The following is a 17,460-nucleotide window of genomic DNA, read 5'->3' as shown; positions in this document are numbered from 1 at the left end:
GTTCTTGAACCTGACCCACAAACGCAACGACACTGTTAACCACTGTTAAGCACTCACATGACAGTGCCATTGTGAAGTGTTGATGTTTGTTGGTACAAAATGTATGCTGTACTGATATTGTTGGGAGGAATCGGCCAGAATGAAGTCGAGCAAACTGCCCAGAACAGGGTTCACTGCTGAGTTCCATTGCTCCGCTAGGAATGTCAAGTCATTCAAGACTGATGTTGATGTAAATGTGAATGCGCTGTATTGTGCAGGTTCGTCTGATGAAGCAGATGAAGGAGCAGCAGGAGAGGAACAGGATGACAGAGTCCAGGAGGAACAGAGAGATCGCTACCCTCAAGAAGGACCAGCGCAAACAGGAGGTGAACCGTAGGATCCGTAGCTTAGTTTAACAGGCTTGGAGATGTACTAGCCTTTTCATCATGCTGACCCAAACTGTTTTTCCTATAGCTCGTTATCCATTGAGTATAAAGTTGTGGCAGTTTCACAATTTAAGGATTCCAGCTTGAAGCAAATTTTTAGCAACTTAATGCTACTGGCGTTACTGAATGCCATGTTAATGTGTGTTCCACAGCACCAGCTGAAGCTACTAGAGGCCCAGAAGAGACAACAGGAGCTCATTCTGCGCAGGAAGACTGAGGAGGTGAGCAACATGAACGGCCATCTTGGGGCCTTCACGTAGTAGTAAAAGGATGTAGTATACAGCAGTGATATATATTATACAGTTACACAACACTAGAAGCAGTGACACACATCCTCTCAACTTGAAATGATCTAGTTGGATCTAATTATCTAAGTTCAAGGAACTTTGAAGTTTATCCTAGGACCAGAAACTAAAAGCTTTTTTCCCCCCAAATTCTGTTGTGACCTTTGGTACCTGGAATAGGATATTCGCTTGGGAACGGAGGTAGTAGGAACCATTGGCCAGGGTCAGAGAGCAGAGGTACAAGCGAGAGTAGACTGTCAATGACAGATTTTGTTCATAAGAGTTCAAGACAGTTCAAAATCACTGATAACAAGAAACATGGCAGTTTTGTAAATAAAATATAAAGCTCCTACTATTCTATTGAGATGAGCAAACTTCAGCATCAGGCGGTGGTGATTCTGGTGGCGGATGACTGTCTACTTACGTGTGTGTGTGTGTCTCTGTACCAGGTGTCTGCTCTGAGGAGACAGGCCAGGCCTATGTCTGGTAAGGTGACCAGCAGGAAGGTAAGTCTCCCAGAGCCCCTCCAGGACTCCTCCCACCGACCCCCCTCAGGACGCCTGCACTCCTCTGGCTCCACCGCCCCTAACGGAACCAGGTAGGGACTAGACAACAGGTCACTGCAGTGCCGTTTTGTGTGTGTATGTGCTTGAGTTTCTGTATTACACTGCATGGTGTATGTAGAGCAATCAGTATGGCTTTTACAGTTGAAAAAAACAGCTTCTAGCGAGAGAACATGAGACTTGCATGCACCTACACCTACAGTGTACGTGCCTCAAAAGTGTGTGTGTGTGTGTCTCTCTCTCTCTCTCTCTCTCCCTCTCTCCCTCCTCTCTCTCCTCCTCCTCTCCTCCTCCTCCTCCTCCTCTCTCCTCTCTCCTCTCTCCTCTCTTCTCTCTCTCTTCTCTCTCTCTCTCTCAGGTCCTACTACAGACGGTCGACGGGCATATATTCCACCAGAGTGGCCAGGGTGAAGTGGCAGTCTCTGGAGCGTCGTATCTCTGATGTCATCATGCAGAGGATGACCATCTCCAACATGGAGTCTGAAATGAACCGCCTGCTCAAGGTAAACATTCAATAATGGTAAACATTCACTTCTGGTAAACATTCAATAATGGTAAACATTAACTACTGGTAAACATTCAATACTGGTAAACATTAAATGCTGTTCACCTTTTTATTTGGTGAATATTGTTTACAAATGGTATGATACTATGTTACGCTAAATTAGCGGTGTTAGCATTAACATTAATATTGAAAACGTTGGCAAACCCCTCCTTTCCCTGCTTCCTCTCTCCTCTCCTCCCCCGTACACCCTCCCTCCTACTCCACTCTCCCCCCTCCATCTTTCCTCCCTCCTCCACAGCAACGTGAGGAGCTGACCAAGCGGAGGGAGAAGCTGACCAGGAAGAGGGACAGGCTGGCGGGGGAGGGGCCTGAGGCCGAGAAGGCGGTGCTTCACCTCAACGAGGAAGTGGACGCCGTGATGGCCAACATAGACTACATCAACGACAGCATCGCTGACTGCCAGGCCAACATTATGCAGATGGAGGAAGCCAAGGTGACACAGACAGACACACACGCAGACAGGCACACAGACAGGCACACGGACACAGACAGACAGACCGTAATCATTAGCAGTAAGTGTCTCTAAAAATTGAGGAGTGGGGACGAGGAAGAAGCCACAGAAGAGTTTTGAGATCCACCCATGGCCAATCAGGGCTCCCAAGCAGCACAGATCTCGCAAACCAAAGAGCTATTCCATGATTTTGAGTAACCCTAAAAGCAGGAAGGTAATTGGGCTGATATTAGGCAGTTTTTCCAGACTGTGTGACCATAATATCTGCATTTACAGGAGGAGGTTGACACGGTGGATGTTTCCGCAGTCATCAGCTCCTGTACCCTAACAGAAGCCCGCTTCCTGCTGGACCACTTCATGTCTATGGCTATCAACAGAGTAAATAACTTACTGCCGTTTACCTGTCCCTCCCTAGTTCCTACCCCGTCTCTCACACCATTGGTTTCACCTGGAATTGACTTAGTTTAAACCCAGGTTCCATATGTACCCAATTAAAGTCAGTTTCTACGATTGTAAATGTGTTTAGTTCTGTGTGTGTATGCACAAGCACCCTCCTCATTGTGTATTCATCTTTTGTGTGTGTTCTGTGAAGTATTCCACACAAGCATAGCTCGGATTGTTGACTCTTAGTGACCCGTCTTATAGCTGACCATTGACCTTTTGACCTCCACCCCATCCCAGGGTCTGCAGGCAGCTCAGAAGGAGTCCCAGGTGAAGGTGATGGAGGGCAGGCTGAAGCAGACTGAGATCACCAGTGCCACTCAGAACCAGCTGCTGTTCCACATGCTGAAGGAGAAGGCTGAGTTTAACCCCGAACTGGACGCCCTGCTGGGGAATGCTCTGCAAGGTAACAGTCCTAACCCCAACCTTCCAGCCCGCCAGCCACACACTGAAAAATGTATACAGATGTAGGATCAGCAGGAAATGCAAGCTTGTAGTGTATTCAAGATTTTAAAATGCTTCTAAAGTTTGTAATTTCCACTTTAAAATGTCAGACTTGATTTGCCCTAATGAAACATTTATCATTTGAGGATTATTTTCCTGCTGTAGCGAACTGGCTCAAATTAAGATCCTACATCTGTAGTTCAGTCCAAGGCCTTGACCCTGACCTACTCACCCCTTGCCACTGGAGGTCCGTGAGGTCAAGCCCACAATGCTATCAGGTCTGGCTCACCCCATAATCATGTAGGATTGAATAAATAACTAAGCAAAAATAACTAAGCAAAGTCATTGAAGTTTACCTGCGTGTTCGTGTTCACCTTGTCAGCCCACTGCTTTGTTGGGATGGCCTCCAGAACCAGGGATGGGTGGTTATGGTCTACTGCATGATGATTTGGGCCTGTTAAGTTGCTCTCGCTCGTTGCCTCCTCCTGAATAGATGCTGCTTTCAAAAGTCACCCCAATTTTTTTTTGCAATCACACAAATGTCAGTTGGACTAAGAAAGCCTCTCTGGCGCTGTCGTTTTTGTGTTACATTATTTATCAAGTTTGGAAACCCATCAGTTTTTGTTTCATGGTTATAGAGCTTATATTTTGTTACGGGGTTGACATTTTGTTATTGAGCTGACCATTTATTATGGTTCCATTTAATGTTTTTCTATTTTCACCAGCATCTGTTGAGGAGGATGTCCTGACTTTTGAACCGTCTTTTCTTTTGGACTTGATTTGGTTTGTGATTATGGGGGAATGAATGAATGTGTTTTTCATTTGTGTGTTGCCTTTTTTCTGCCCCCGCCCATGGTGCCTTAATGTATACAGAGCTAGGTAACATGCCAGTGGGTAAGTAACAGACACCAGACTCTCTCTCTCTATATATATATATATGTTTATATGAATGCATGGGTCCCCCTCCTGGAAACTAACTCAGCAACATAACATGAGCAGGTGCATGAGGTGTAATGTCTTCAGGCCTCCCTCCATCTGTCAGCTGACCCTTCTCTTCCTCCCAATGTGTCTTCAGGCCTCCCTCCATCTGTCAGCTGACCCTTCTCTTCCTCCCAATGTGAAAGAACCCCTCTCCCAGTCTCAGCTTACTGTGTGTTATAGCCACCATGCCTTATAGTGTAGCACCTGTTAATATAACTACTGTACCTGTATCTTCAGAGGACCCTGCCCTTCCCAGGTAGAACCAGGAAGTTTGTCTCAGTTGGACCCTGTAGGCAAACCACACTGCCCCGGGAGCGACAGTCAGACTAATGATTCCTACCTTGTTGACCTCTCATCTCGGTTTTCCCCTCCCTTCATAGCCCCTCACATCTGACCTCTCTTTACCCTCTCACCCTTTCAAAACCCTGAGCCCTGTCAACCCTTCCATCTCAGTGACTGGACAAGGACCAGGTCTTTTCAGGTCTTTTCAGGCAACTTGTATAAAACGGCATGGCGCTGCGCTGACATCATATTCATCTGCTTCTTCTCCTTGTCCATTATCACCACATCTACCTTGTTCAATAATATAAACCACATATTGTTGACATCTGTTTGTAGCCAACACAGTACTAGGATAACCTTTGGTTCAATAAACGGTTTTACCCTTGTTCCATGTTTGGTTGGACAATGGGCAGGTATTTGGACTACTAGACAGAACTTTAAAAGTTTGTTGGAATTTAGTCATAACACACAAAGAATAATCATTTTCTATGGATGTTGTTTGGCTCTGACATACAGTTCAACTGACATTTTGGGTACTCTAATTTCACAGAGAACGGGGAGGACAGCAGCAGTGACGAATCTGCCCAGAGTCCTGCAACAGAGGGACAGTCAGTATCACTCAAATTACAAAACAAAATGGTAAACATTTGACTTATAGTTTTATGGTAACTAATGTATTCCACTTCCTCGTTCCAGCTCCCTGGCATCAGATCTAATGAAACTCTGTGGAGAGACCAAAACCAGGAGCAAGGTACCATTATCAGCCTGTTAGTGTGTTAGTGTATAGTCTTGTTTTATTGACCTCGTGGGGACGTGTGTGTGTGGTCTTGTTTTATTGACCTCGTGGGGACGTGTGTGTGTGGTCTTGTTTTATTGACCTCGTGGGGACGTGTGTGTGGTCTTGTTTTATTGACCTCGTGGGGACGTGTGTGTGTGGTCTTGTTTTATTGACCTCGTGGGGACGTGTGTGTGGTCTTGTTTTATTGACCTCGTGGGGACGTGTGTGTGGTCTTGTTTTATTGACCTCGTGGGGACATTTGTGTTTTCTTGAATGTAAATGTGTTTCTCCCCTCACAGGCTCGTAGAAGAACCACCACTCAGATGGAGTTGCTCTACGCCAATAGTGACGCCGCCCATGACACGCCCAGCGGAGATTTTTCCTCCCCCTGTCTCCAATTGGCTGAAACACCAGAAGAGGGCAGAGATCCTGAGACCCCCATTGGCTCATCAGTCAGGGACAGAGACTATATGGCTCATTCTCCTGGCTTGTCCTCTAAGATGGGCAGCATGTAAGTCTGGGCCAGCGCATGCTAACTGCTAACTGTTAACCATCTGCTTCCTGCATGTTAATATAACTGCTGCTTAATCTGTTTTAATTTTGCCTGACCTTGCCTGACATGTTCTTTAAACCTGCCCTATTGGATTGTAAGTCTCCTTCCTAGGCCAGTAGAAACCAAAACATATCCCTTTAGAAATAACACTAACACTACAGACAGACAAATGCATGCAAACACAGAGACAGACCCACAACCACGCACATGATTATGAGGCTTGTACAGGATGACCATGCAGGTCTCATGTTCTCTCGCTAGATGCTATGCTCCAAATGCAATAGGCCTATGTTAACTTTCCACAATAATAGCAGCTGCATCTTTTAACATGTAAAGCAAATAGTTAATAATGCTAGCCAGTAGTGCACTGTAGCTTTCTATGGCTTGAGCTGGAATCTTAGCTGAGAACCAATTCTAGCTTGACTTGAATTAGTAAGATGTGGAGCTGGGGGACTGATTTGAGTGTGATACAGTATATATAGCCCTAATGCTACACCATAGTGTCCTTTATGAACCACAAGCTTCGTGAAGGAGGATGAATGTCAGGTAACAGTGTGCTATGTGTGTACCACATGCTCACCGCCTCCATATTGTTTTATTTCTGATTTTGTTTACATCCTTGTTGTCCTTTTTGTTCCTTATGTTTTTTGTCGTTGCTAATAACAATCAAACTAAATGCTAGTTCCGGCTGCAGAGCTGCCTCCTCCTCGGGGGCGGAAAAGAGAGTTCCAGAGCCCTCGCCGCTCTCTCGCAGGAAGACCTATGACAGGGCACAAGCGGCGGCTAAGGTCAAGGAGATCAAACAGTAAGAGACTAGCGACGCTCTGGTGGCCGGAGGCCAAAAGCACATCTTTTTCCAACAGCCCATGATATCCACCTTTCCCTTTCCTGAATATCCTATCTCAGGAAGCATGTGGTGTTATCTTAATCAACAATTATCTGCCTGGTGTGATTATAAACTTACCCTGCCAAGTTCTGCACTGAATATCAAGTATTGAGCTTATTCTTGGGAAATATAGCTAAATACGTTCCTATATCCCTCTTGAATGAGACTAAATTATTTACTTCTGTTTCTCAAAGCGATTCTTTAGTATTCCATTTTAATTCAGTGTTCAACTTGACCCTCTCAACCTCTTCAAACTCTCTAATGCATATTTGGCAAATACGATATATAAATCCTATATATTGTCATTGCAGCGCTAACCAACTATTCCTCTCAAACACTTTGAAGTGGATGTAATCTAAAAAGCTAAAGGTCAGGGTGAGGGGAACCATGCTGAAAGCTGTTTCCATTTTGATTCAAACCCTGAGTGAACAAACGGTCTTTCCCGATCAGTTCTCATGACAACAGGTGATGAGCATGCACAACTCAATGTTCTTCGACCAAACGTGAAAAGACTTGTGCTGAGTCTCAGAAATGAGTGCAGGTGGATAGGGAGGGTTTCAGAGAAGACATAAAGGGATAGTTTCCAACAATGAAAGATGTTTATCTATTTTAGCCTATACTATCTGAGGTGTGTGTATGTGCGTGCGTGCATGAATGCGCATTTCCACTGGGTGTGTGTGTGTGTGTGTGTGTGTGTGTGAGAGATCTTGTACAGTACACTGTACACACTCAGTTCAAAGGCAACTGACTTGTCCTCTGCTTATGTATGTAAACTGAGCCTCAGCCTCCCTGTCCACTGTACCAGCTGTGATACGAGGAATTCCGACGCCAGCACCCCGTCTTCCCCATCCTCCCCCTCCAACCGCCCTCGTAGCCAAGGCAACGTATTTGTACGTCTGACAGGGTGTCTGGAGAGAGTAGACAGACCGCAGGATAAGTAAGAGGAAGACATAGGTTATAAGTAATAAGCATACATTATAGTTAAGTTATACACATTTTATAAGTAATAAGCATTACTTTTAGTTCAAAAAGTTAGTTATAGTCTATACAACTAACTTTATGAGCAAGGAGGCCCTGGCAGTCAAATTACCAATCACATGTATTGTTTACAGGTATGCTGCATACATTAGGTAGGCTATAATATTGGGATTGGTGAGCTCTCTCTCTCTCTCAACTGCACATTAGGAGCTACATCTAAACCACTCAAGACACTTTGTCACCCCTCTAGCAAGATTTAGAAAAACATCATTGTCCACAGAATTCCCCTGGCCTGTTCTAGATCACCTTCCCTTTCCCACACGCACACGGGACAAGTAAAAATCTCTATCAAATCCAAGTTTATTTGTCGCACACACAGATCATCAGATGTTAAAGCAGGTGCAGCAAAATGCTAATGTGTTTAGCTCCAGCAGTGCTGTAAGTGTTTAACAGTACAATACTAATGCACAAATAATCCCTCCACCCCAAGACATTAAGAAATATCAGAACGAGGAATATCAGAGTCCCGAATATAAATATGTGGTGTGTGTGTGTGTGTATAGACAACATACAAGTAGGAAAAGGTATGTACAGCAGTAGTTCTATGGGATGAGCTATGTCCAGAATACAGTATGTACAGCAGTAGTTATATAGGATGAGCTATGTCCAGAATACTGTGTGTACGGCAGTAGTTATATAGGATGAGCTATGTCCAGAATACAGTATGTACAGCAGTAGTTCTATAGGATGAGCTATGTCCAGAATACAGTATGTACAGCAGTAGTTCTATAGGATGAGCTATGTCCAGAATACAGTATGTACAGCAGTAGTTATATGGGATGAGCTATGTCCAGAATACTGTGTGTACAGCAGTAGTTATATAGGATGAGCTATGTCCAGAATACTGTATGTACAGCAGTAGTTATATAGGATGAGCTATGTCCAGAATACAGTATGTACAGCAGTAGTTATATGGGATGAGCTATGTCCAGAATACTGTGTGTACAGCAGTAGTTATATAGGATGAGCTATGTCCAGAATACTGTGTGTACGGCAGTAGTTATATAGGATGAGCTATGTCCAGAATACTGTGTGTACGGCAGTAGTTCTATAGGATGAGCTATGTCCAGAATACAGTATGTACATATAAAGTGAGTAATCGATTTCTCAGAGATCAACTTACATTTCAACAAAATAATGTTGCAGGATGTGGATGGAGGCGTGTTCACTCTGCTGTCTCCTGTAGTCCATGATCAGTTCCTTCGTTTTGTTGAAGGAGAGGTTATTTTCCTGGCACCACCAGGGCTCTCACCTCCTCCCTGTAGGCTGTGTCGTCGTTGTTGGTAATCAGGCCTACCACTGTTGTGTCCTCAACAAACTTAATGATTGAGTTGGATGAACAGGTTGTGCAGGAGGGGGCTGAGCACGCACCCCTGTGGGGTCACCGTGTTGAGGATCTGCGAAGTGGAGGTGTTGTTGCCTACCTTCACCACCTGGGGTCGGCTCGTCAGGAAGTTCAGGACCCAGTTGCACAGGGAGGGGTTCAAACCCAGGGCCCTTAGCTTAGTGATGATCTTGGAGGGCACTATGGTGTTGAAGGCTGAGCTATAGCATAGATTCCGATTGGTCAGACCAGCGTTGAACAGTCCTTACCATGGGTGCTTCCTGTTTAAGTTTCTGGAGGAGCAGGATGGAGGCGTGTTCTGATTTGCCGAAGGGGAGGCGGGGGAGGACCTTGTAGCCGTCCCGGAAGGGAGAGATACAATGATCAAGCGTGTTCTCTCCACGTGTAGCACAGGAGAAGTGTTGGTAGAATTTCTTGAGCGTTTTCCTCAGATTTCCTTTCCAAGTATCTATTTTCCTTCTGTTGACATTCGTGGGTGGAGACTTCATCCACGCTACTGTCACTTGCTTACTCACTCACACGGTGTGCTTTATCTGGTGTGTCCCTACCTGCACAAGGAATTGTTTTTGTCACCCAACAACTTTTATTCAAGAACAAGAATTAAAGTTTCAAGTGAAAGTACTGTCATTGTAGAAGGATTGTGTTTATAACAAAATGTTACTTTCAGCTCTATTGAAAATCTCTGCCAGTTACGCCACCAATATTTACTTGTGTTCCCCCTGTCTTAGCCAGTGTGTTGATGTGTTGTGGGCTGGGAGGAGAGTGGTTCCATAAATGTAAAATGGTACACAGGCAGGCTTTTCTCTGGGACTTAGCCTGACCATTCTTGTGGACGGACACTGTCACTTTGGGTGCTTCATTTTTTACTTTGATTTGCAGCATGTTGCTAACTGGCCAAACGGCTGCATGTAATGTGTATGCATCTGTGGCTGCAGTGATGGGCTTTTGGGTAGTGCTCTTTATATAGCAGTACTGTGTGTGGGGGAGGTGGCATTTAGACTGCTATGTTTAGATAGTTCTGTATCCTACTACAGTATATGATTTTCAAAAACGTAAGTAGGCGATATCAGTTACCATGTTCTCTGATCCTGCTATGGACATCTCAATACCTGTGTGTGCGTGGTTTCTTCCTCTAGAGGGGTGATCAACCCAGTGCCCTCCTCAAAGGGCAGTCGGTCAGCAACACTACAATGTGTCCATGTGGCAGAGGGTCACACTAAAGCTGTGTTGTGTGTTGACTCTACTGATGACCTCCTCTTCACCGGCTCCAAAGGTCAGACTCTGTCCACTTCTCTTCCTCACTCACCTTCATCAGCGGATCACTATAATTGATCACAGATCAATAATGTCTCATGAATAATGTCTCATGTCTTGTTGTTGTTATGAGGCTGACACACAGTATTGTCTCCCCTCCCCTCTCCCCTCCTTCCAGACCGTACGTGTAAGGTGTGGAACCTGGTGACGGGTCAGGAAATCATGTCCCTGGCGGGTCACCAAAACAATGTGGTGTCAGTCCGCTACAGCTCCAGCCTGGTCTTCACCGTCTCCACCTCCTACATCAAGGTCTGGGACATCCGAGATTCAGCCAAGTGCATCCGCACCCTCACGTGAGTGTCAACACAGAAACAGTGTCAACACCATAACGTCAACGCCATAAGAGTGTCAACACCATAACCATTTTGGGGGGGGGGGGGGTAGGCTACACAATGACATCTGTATCACCAGTATATGATAAACTTGACTCAATCATAACACCAGTGCAAGTGTTACACCTATTATTAATAAATACAGACAATCTGGGCTTAATCAGTTGAAGATTTACCTGGATTTGTAGATCATTTTCAGGATAGAATGAAGTGTTTAACAGAATCATCATATTCCTCAGGTCTTCTGGTCAGGTGACTCCTGGCGACGCCTGTGCGTCCAGCACCAACCGGACTGTCACCATCCCGGCAGGAGAGAACCAGATCAACCAGATCGCCCTCAACCCCAGCGGCTCTGTCCTGTACGCCGCCGCCGGCAACTCTGTCAGAGTCTGGGACCTAGGAAGGTACACTATGGCACAGCATGGCAGTCATTTTGTCAGTGCTAAGTCCAGAAAAAAGCCTCTGTTTTCAGAACAATTCTCTCTTTCTCACTACTATAATGTGCAGATATATGATAGATCTAGAGGTTACTGCTTGTATTGAATGTATATTCCCTTGCTGATCTGTTGTAGAGCTTGCACCTGTTCTCTCAGTGACTGTTGTCATTCCAGGTTGTCTTTCTTGCAGTAACGCAGTGCATCTCAGAAGATTTGCTATCATATTAAAGGCCCACTATTCTCTCTCTCTCTCTCTCTCTCTCTGTCAGATTTGTATCCACAGGGAAGCTGACTGGTCACCTGGGTCCAGTTATGTGTCTAACTGTAGACCAGAGCGGGAACGGTCAGGATCTGGTCATCAGCGGCTCCAAGGACCATTATATCAAGGTGAGAGTGGGTTATGGTGTGTGTGAGAGTGGGTTATGGTGTGTGTGAGAGTGGGTTATGGTGTGTGTGAGAGTGGGTTATGGTGTGTGAGAGAGTGGGTTATTGTGAGTGTTATGGTGTGTGTGAGAGTGGGTTATTGTGAGTGTTATGGTGTGTGAGAGTAGGTTATGGTGAGGGTATGTGTGAGGGTGTGTGAGAGAGTGTGTTATGGTGTGTGAGAGTGTGTTATGGTGTATGAGAGTGGGTTATGGTGTGTGAGAGTGGGTTATGGTGTGTGTGAGTGGGTTATGGTGTGTGAGAGTGGGTTATGGTGTGTGAGAGTGGGTTATGGTGTGTGTGAGTGGGTTATGGTGTGTGTGAGTGGGTTATGGTGTGTGTGAGTGGGTTATGGTGTATGAGAGTGGGTTATGTTGTGGGTTATGGTGTGTGAGGGTGTGTTGTGGTGTGTGAGAGTGTGTTATGGTGTGTGAGTAGGTTATGGTGTGTGAGAGTGTGTTATGGTGTGTGAGAGTGTGTTATGGTGTGTGTGTGTTCTGCTTATATTCATTGTAGAAAATAAGCTGCCACACACATGATATTACATCTCTGCATTGTGTTGATGTTTCAGTCAGAGACCTTTTTCTGCATGTTGTTTCATGTTTGCATATGGATCTTGTATTTGTTTTCTATGCAATACGAATTAGCTTAGCTGATTCTCTGCTGTGACTTGAATAGTGTTGTTGATGGGCTGTCTGTTTCAGATGTTTGACGTGACAGAGGGGGCCCTGGGTGCTATCGGCCCCACACACAACTTTGAGCCTCCCCACTATGACGGTATCGAGTCTCTGGTGGTGCAGGGGGACGTCCTCTTCAGTGGCTCCAGGGACAACGGCATTAAGAAGTGGGACCTAGCCCGCAAAGACCTACTGCAGGTAACAGAGACAGGATGATGTTTATTTTCATGAATCTTGCCCTGGAGCCAGAACTGATATATTTCTGCTAGATGGGCCAGCTGCAAAGTCAAAATTGGCTATGTCGTAAAAATGTATGAAGACTAAAATTAGCTTTTTGGTCTTCATTTAAGGTTAGGGTTGGCAGTGTGGTTAGGGTTGGCAGTGTGGTTAGGGTTGGCAGTGTGGTTAGGGTTGGCAGTGTGGTTAGGGTTGGCAGTGTGGTTAGGGTTAGGTTTAAAATCAGATTTTGTGGCTGTGCCAGCTAGTGACCTCCAGGGCAATATTTTTAACAATAAATGCTAACCTGCATAACAGGGGGAAGGGAGAAGTGTCACTGACTATTTTGGCGAATCATGCTTTTGGGGAGGTGGTGCTTGAAGTGGGCGGCAGGTATTTTAACTGGAAAGTTATTTGATAAATACTGTTACCTGAAAACTAGTTGAATGGAAAACGGAGTCTGTATGTACTAAGTTGTCTATGTGTCTAACAGCTAGTGCCCAACGCCCACCGTGACTGGGTGTGTGCCCTGGGTGTGGTGCCTGGCTCTCCAGCCCTGCTGAGTGGCTGTAGAGGAGGGGTGCTCAAGCTTTGGCACACAGACACACTGGGGGCCCTGGGGGAACTCAAGGGCCACGAGAGCCCCATCAACGGCATCTCCACCAACAGCAGCCACCTCTTCACAGCATCTGAGTGAGTCACAGAACACAAGCACACACACGCATGCATACACACAAACCCCTGGATACAGCCATTGCAGTGACACTGTTTCTGCTCTATAATTTGATAGTGATCGAACGGTGAAGATCTGGCGTGCCCGGGGCGGACTCGACTGTACCTTAGACACAACGGCGGACACCGCTGACGAGGTGGCCAGTAACTGAACATGGCCGTGACCTCCCGCCGTGACCCTTAACCTGGGACGTTGCTGACTAGCACTTTTACCTCTGACCTTTAACCTTGGAAACCATGGAAACCACCCCCCAGCCTCCACATACTGTAACCATGACAGCTGTGCAAGCCCGCAGGAATGGAATCTTATCTCAGCAAAAGTAGCTGTAGTTTTTCTCCAGAGTGAGAGAGATGTCTCCTTAGGGAAATATATCTAGTCTAACCTGCCTGGCATTAGCACTGACTTGTGCAGAATAAACACAGTTTGCTTGGTAGACATCTTTCCCTCTCAGCTCATATTAAGTATTTAGGAAGCCCACAAGGGTCATATTTACACACGCAAACCCACATGCAGGTGCGCACACACACACATATAGAGGTAGATCTTGAGTGTCTTTCTGGGCTGGGGGAGTTAATGAAGGAGAGTGGTGCGGAGAGGAGGTAAAGAGGATCGGGTGGGCCACTGGGCTCTGTAGCTGGCCACTGGGCTCTGTAGCTGGCCTACAAGACCCAGACCAGGTTCTCCAGTGCCACAGCAAAGGAACAGAAGCCTTTCTTCTGCACTGTAAGCAGAACCACTGTCCCTCCTTACCTGAAATCAATGTGGCTTTATGTCGACTGACAAATCACCGCACCCCCTTAAATTGCTTGGTTTAAATGTTATTTTGCTTCGAATTCAGCTCCCATTTACTGTCGCTGACCAAATTGTGAAACTTGTCTTGTACTTTACCTGTGAACTGGATACACTAACAATACTCTTGTAACCACTTGGAAAACGCCTTCAGTCAATCACCTTCTCTCTGCTATCTTAGTCTTTACTTGTAGTCCTTACTCTGTGTGCAAATACAATGTCTCTTTGAGGATACACTGACTCTTTTCACTCACTTATCCACTACTCATAGTTTATATCTATGTAGGAATGTACGGTTCTCTTAATGCTGTTACCACACCCTCCCTCTAATACGTTATGAACTAACCTAACGCCTGTGCTGCTAAGTTGTTTGCTCACCTTTGACCCATAGAGGTCTTCTGTTCCGGACCCCAGGTGAGGTCCACCTGGTAACCGTAGTTAAGTACTGTATATAATAGTGTAAAGTGTGAGGAGGAGAGGAGCCGTTTACCTGTGCCTGTACTGTAAGCCTCTCCCAATCCTGGTCCTGGAAGTCCCCTGTGTATGGTGGTTGTATCCTGTGTGGCAGTTATATTGTACATTACACCTGCCACATTTGTGATTGGTGTGAGCCAGGGCTGTGGTCAATCACATTTAAATTCCAGTCAATTCAGAAAGTAACCCAAATTAGAGATGGAATTTTAGTATACTTCCTAAATTGACTAGAATTTAAATGGAATTGACCCCAACCTTTGTGTAAGCTGTCAAATGTTCAATCGGATCCACTGTCTGCTGGGACTATAGAATGTTAAAGTAGTAGCAGCAGCCAGCAACACATTATGTATATGGAAACAGTATTGTTTGATGAAATCAACTGATTGTTAGCTTTGTTGATCACCAAAACTCGCTCCACAAGGGAAACTGAGGACCATAATACGGAGACGGTGTTCTAACAGCACTCTTAATGCTTTTGAACAGAGCCTCTCTCCCTGACCCTGTCATCCTGTTATGTTTCTTGGTCTGCATCTGAAATGGCATCCTATTGCCTTTATAGTGCGTTACTTCTGCCCAGAGCCCGATGGACACTGGGCAAATGCTAGTGCACTATATAGGGAATAGGGTGCCATTTCAGATGTAGCCCTGGTCTGATTCACTTGTTCTATTGAAAATGGTATGTATTGAAACCAGTCCTGGGTTCCCCTCTGGAGTTGTACTGTAGATGGCACTCCCCAAAATGGCTGACTCTGTACTGTAGATGGCACTCCCCAAAATGGCTGACTCTGTACTGTAGCAGTTCTAATGTCAGATGCCTGGTGAAATAAATGTCATCTGTCAAAAAACCACCCTGTGTGGACATCTAGATCTGTTTCTTTTGAGGGAGGGTGGGGATTTGAGGAGGAGTGAGGGGAGAGCACTGATGAAGGAGCTGTAGTACTCACTGATCTATTAACCTGATTGGATAGGTGAAAGTAAGGTTTTCACCTCATAGCATTCACCTACATTGAAAGGGAGCAGGGTTTCAAAATATGATTTTCTTTTACAAATACTAACCAGATGTATCCTCTAGATGGCAGTAGTGGAACTTGTAATTAATCAACAAGCAAGGCACATGAATGGCTGGCTGTACATTGTAATGACCTCATTGCTTACAATACCATTTTGGAGCACAAACATCCAAGTGAAAACTGTTATTTACTTGTAACTCATCCGGGCAACCAGAACTAAATCTCTGACTATTTTCAAAATTACTATTGTCATAATAAAATAAAATCTGTACTGGACTAGATCAATGATTGCTGTACTGTAAGTGCTAGTTTCCCAGAGACAGATAAGGCTAGTCCTGGACTTTCAATGAAAAACCGGCTCTAAATGTTTAAGACATGTTTAACTGATGGTATTTGTAATATGAAATTCAATTTCAGGGTGTAGGTGAATATTTTAGAACTACAGAGTGAAGCAAAGGTCTCTGAATTGCCAGTTCCGTGTCTCTCAGTTTGTAGTATGCCCTTTGCAATAGAAAAGACATGAAATTGTACTGTAAATTATTTAACAGCTGTGGTTTTGCTCATGATGATTTTATCTCAGAATATTGTTTCATTTTTATCCGATGGTCTTTTAGAATAGAACACATGGGTAGCCTACATGTGTGTTGTCAGTTGAACTTCTGGTAAAACAAAAAAATAAGTTAAAGACTTAGGAGACTTGTAAAACTTAAAAATAATACATGTTAGAACCAATAGTTACAAGACAAAGTGTATAATGTTTTCAATTGAATGATCTGTATAGTGACTATATTTTTTGTGCAAACGATAGTTTTCTTACCCTACAGTATTTACAGAGCATGTTGACTTAACAAGTGCAGAATTTCCTTCAGAACCATGGGCAGAGGCGATAGCGGAGTTCCAAATTCAACACCGCAGAACAGTGGATAGCGACCAGGTGCAGCCCCATCCCTTGTGGCGGGAGTGACCTTGGCCTAAAACACAAACTCCAGATTGTGGCTTTAAAGTAATATACCCATTGAACATGTTTTAAAGTAAATGGCAGATTTAATCAAGTAATTTTGTCTCAGTATATAATAGATCAAGACCATGTACCCAAGGCTTCAGTAACTGCGCCTGAAGATGAGAGGATTTGGCAATCAATCAGCACACTGATTAAAACGCTAATTTAAGCCTAAACTATAGTCTAATTTGACGCAGGTGTTCCTATTTCAGCTCACTAGGCTGCTGCGTCTGGTAGAGAAATCAGTCACTTGTTAATTGAGCGATTTGCTCAGGTGGTCTCTTCTCACATGACTTTGGTGCGCCTGTCTGCATCACTTTCATCGCTGTCAATACCCAAGCGAGCGGATAACTGTGTGTGCTGGCGTGCAATATGATTTAATCAACCTGCTATACTATTTGGAAATGAAACCAGGTGGACACTCAATGTCTTGACAGCAAATTATGTTTAATTTGGAAAGGTCCAACATTTCCTTGCTGCCAGACAGTGTCAGTGAAAACCAGGTGGCCCATGATACCCTTGTAGTGTCACAGAAATGTGTTCCCCGAAGATTTAATTATTTATTTGCAATGTATTATCATTCAATAGATATATTCAAAGCATTATCGGGCTACAAATCCTTATGTTAATTTATGCAATAAAGCATTTGCAATGGTTGCCTAAAAACATTAGCACTGTAGTCTATAGGCCAACTATAATGTGTTATCTTATTTAGTTGTTTATTTTTCTAATTTGATTTCTGCACGTGTTTAGGCTGCCCTCCTCGCGAGCTTTCCCCCCCTCCTCGCGAGCTTCCCCCCCCCCCCCCTCCGCACTATCACCCCTATAGTAGGCTACTACCTCGTTCTCATCCTGGAACAGATGAATCTTTCAACGGTCACACATGACGCTGGGTTGTTGTGGGCAATACTCCTCTCGCAGCCTCATGCAACCGCGACCCTAAGCAGCGCACCGTTTTTAACGGTTGCTTCCTTCTTTTATGCGACCGAAAAAGGACTGTTTAACGGGAGATTTCGACG

The 17,460-nt window shown here is 44.9% G+C and overlaps 1 protein-coding gene across 1 annotated transcript in view; it reads left to right on the top strand.

Annotated features, from left to right (window-relative positions):
- The window catches only part of kif21a (kinesin family member 21A), a 59,524-nt gene extending 44,245 nt beyond the window's left edge, over positions 1-15,279 (top strand). Inside the window, exons 16-34 of the mRNA XM_084169339.1 lie at positions 258-365; positions 578-646; positions 1,159-1,307; positions 1,631-1,775; positions 2,076-2,270; positions 2,565-2,666; positions 2,970-3,135; positions 4,047-4,067; positions 4,987-5,044; positions 5,133-5,187; positions 5,514-5,725; positions 6,462-6,572; positions 10,173-10,309; positions 10,469-10,643; positions 10,922-11,086; positions 11,389-11,506; positions 12,247-12,417; positions 12,929-13,128; positions 13,226-15,279. Coding sequence (XP_084025465.1) covers positions 258-365; positions 578-646; positions 1,159-1,307; positions 1,631-1,775; positions 2,076-2,270; positions 2,565-2,666; positions 2,970-3,135; positions 4,047-4,067; positions 4,987-5,044; positions 5,133-5,187; positions 5,514-5,725; positions 6,462-6,572; positions 10,173-10,309; positions 10,469-10,643; positions 10,922-11,086; positions 11,389-11,506; positions 12,247-12,417; positions 12,929-13,128; positions 13,226-13,319 — 2,451 coding nt within the window. The 3' untranslated portion in view covers positions 13,320-15,279. The remainder of the gene's footprint in view (positions 1-257; positions 366-577; positions 647-1,158; positions 1,308-1,630; positions 1,776-2,075; positions 2,271-2,564; positions 2,667-2,969; positions 3,136-4,046; positions 4,068-4,986; positions 5,045-5,132; positions 5,188-5,513; positions 5,726-6,461; positions 6,573-10,172; positions 10,310-10,468; positions 10,644-10,921; positions 11,087-11,388; positions 11,507-12,246; positions 12,418-12,928; positions 13,129-13,225) is intronic.
- Positions 15,280-17,460: the final 2,181 nt, after the last annotated feature.

The sequence above is a fragment of the Coregonus lavaretus genome, assembly GCF_964263955.1.
Source record: "Coregonus lavaretus genome assembly, chromosome: 9".
Lineage (NCBI taxonomy): Eukaryota > Metazoa > Chordata > Actinopteri > Salmoniformes > Salmonidae > Coregonus > Coregonus lavaretus.
This window is presented reverse-complemented; position numbering and strand designations above follow the sequence as displayed.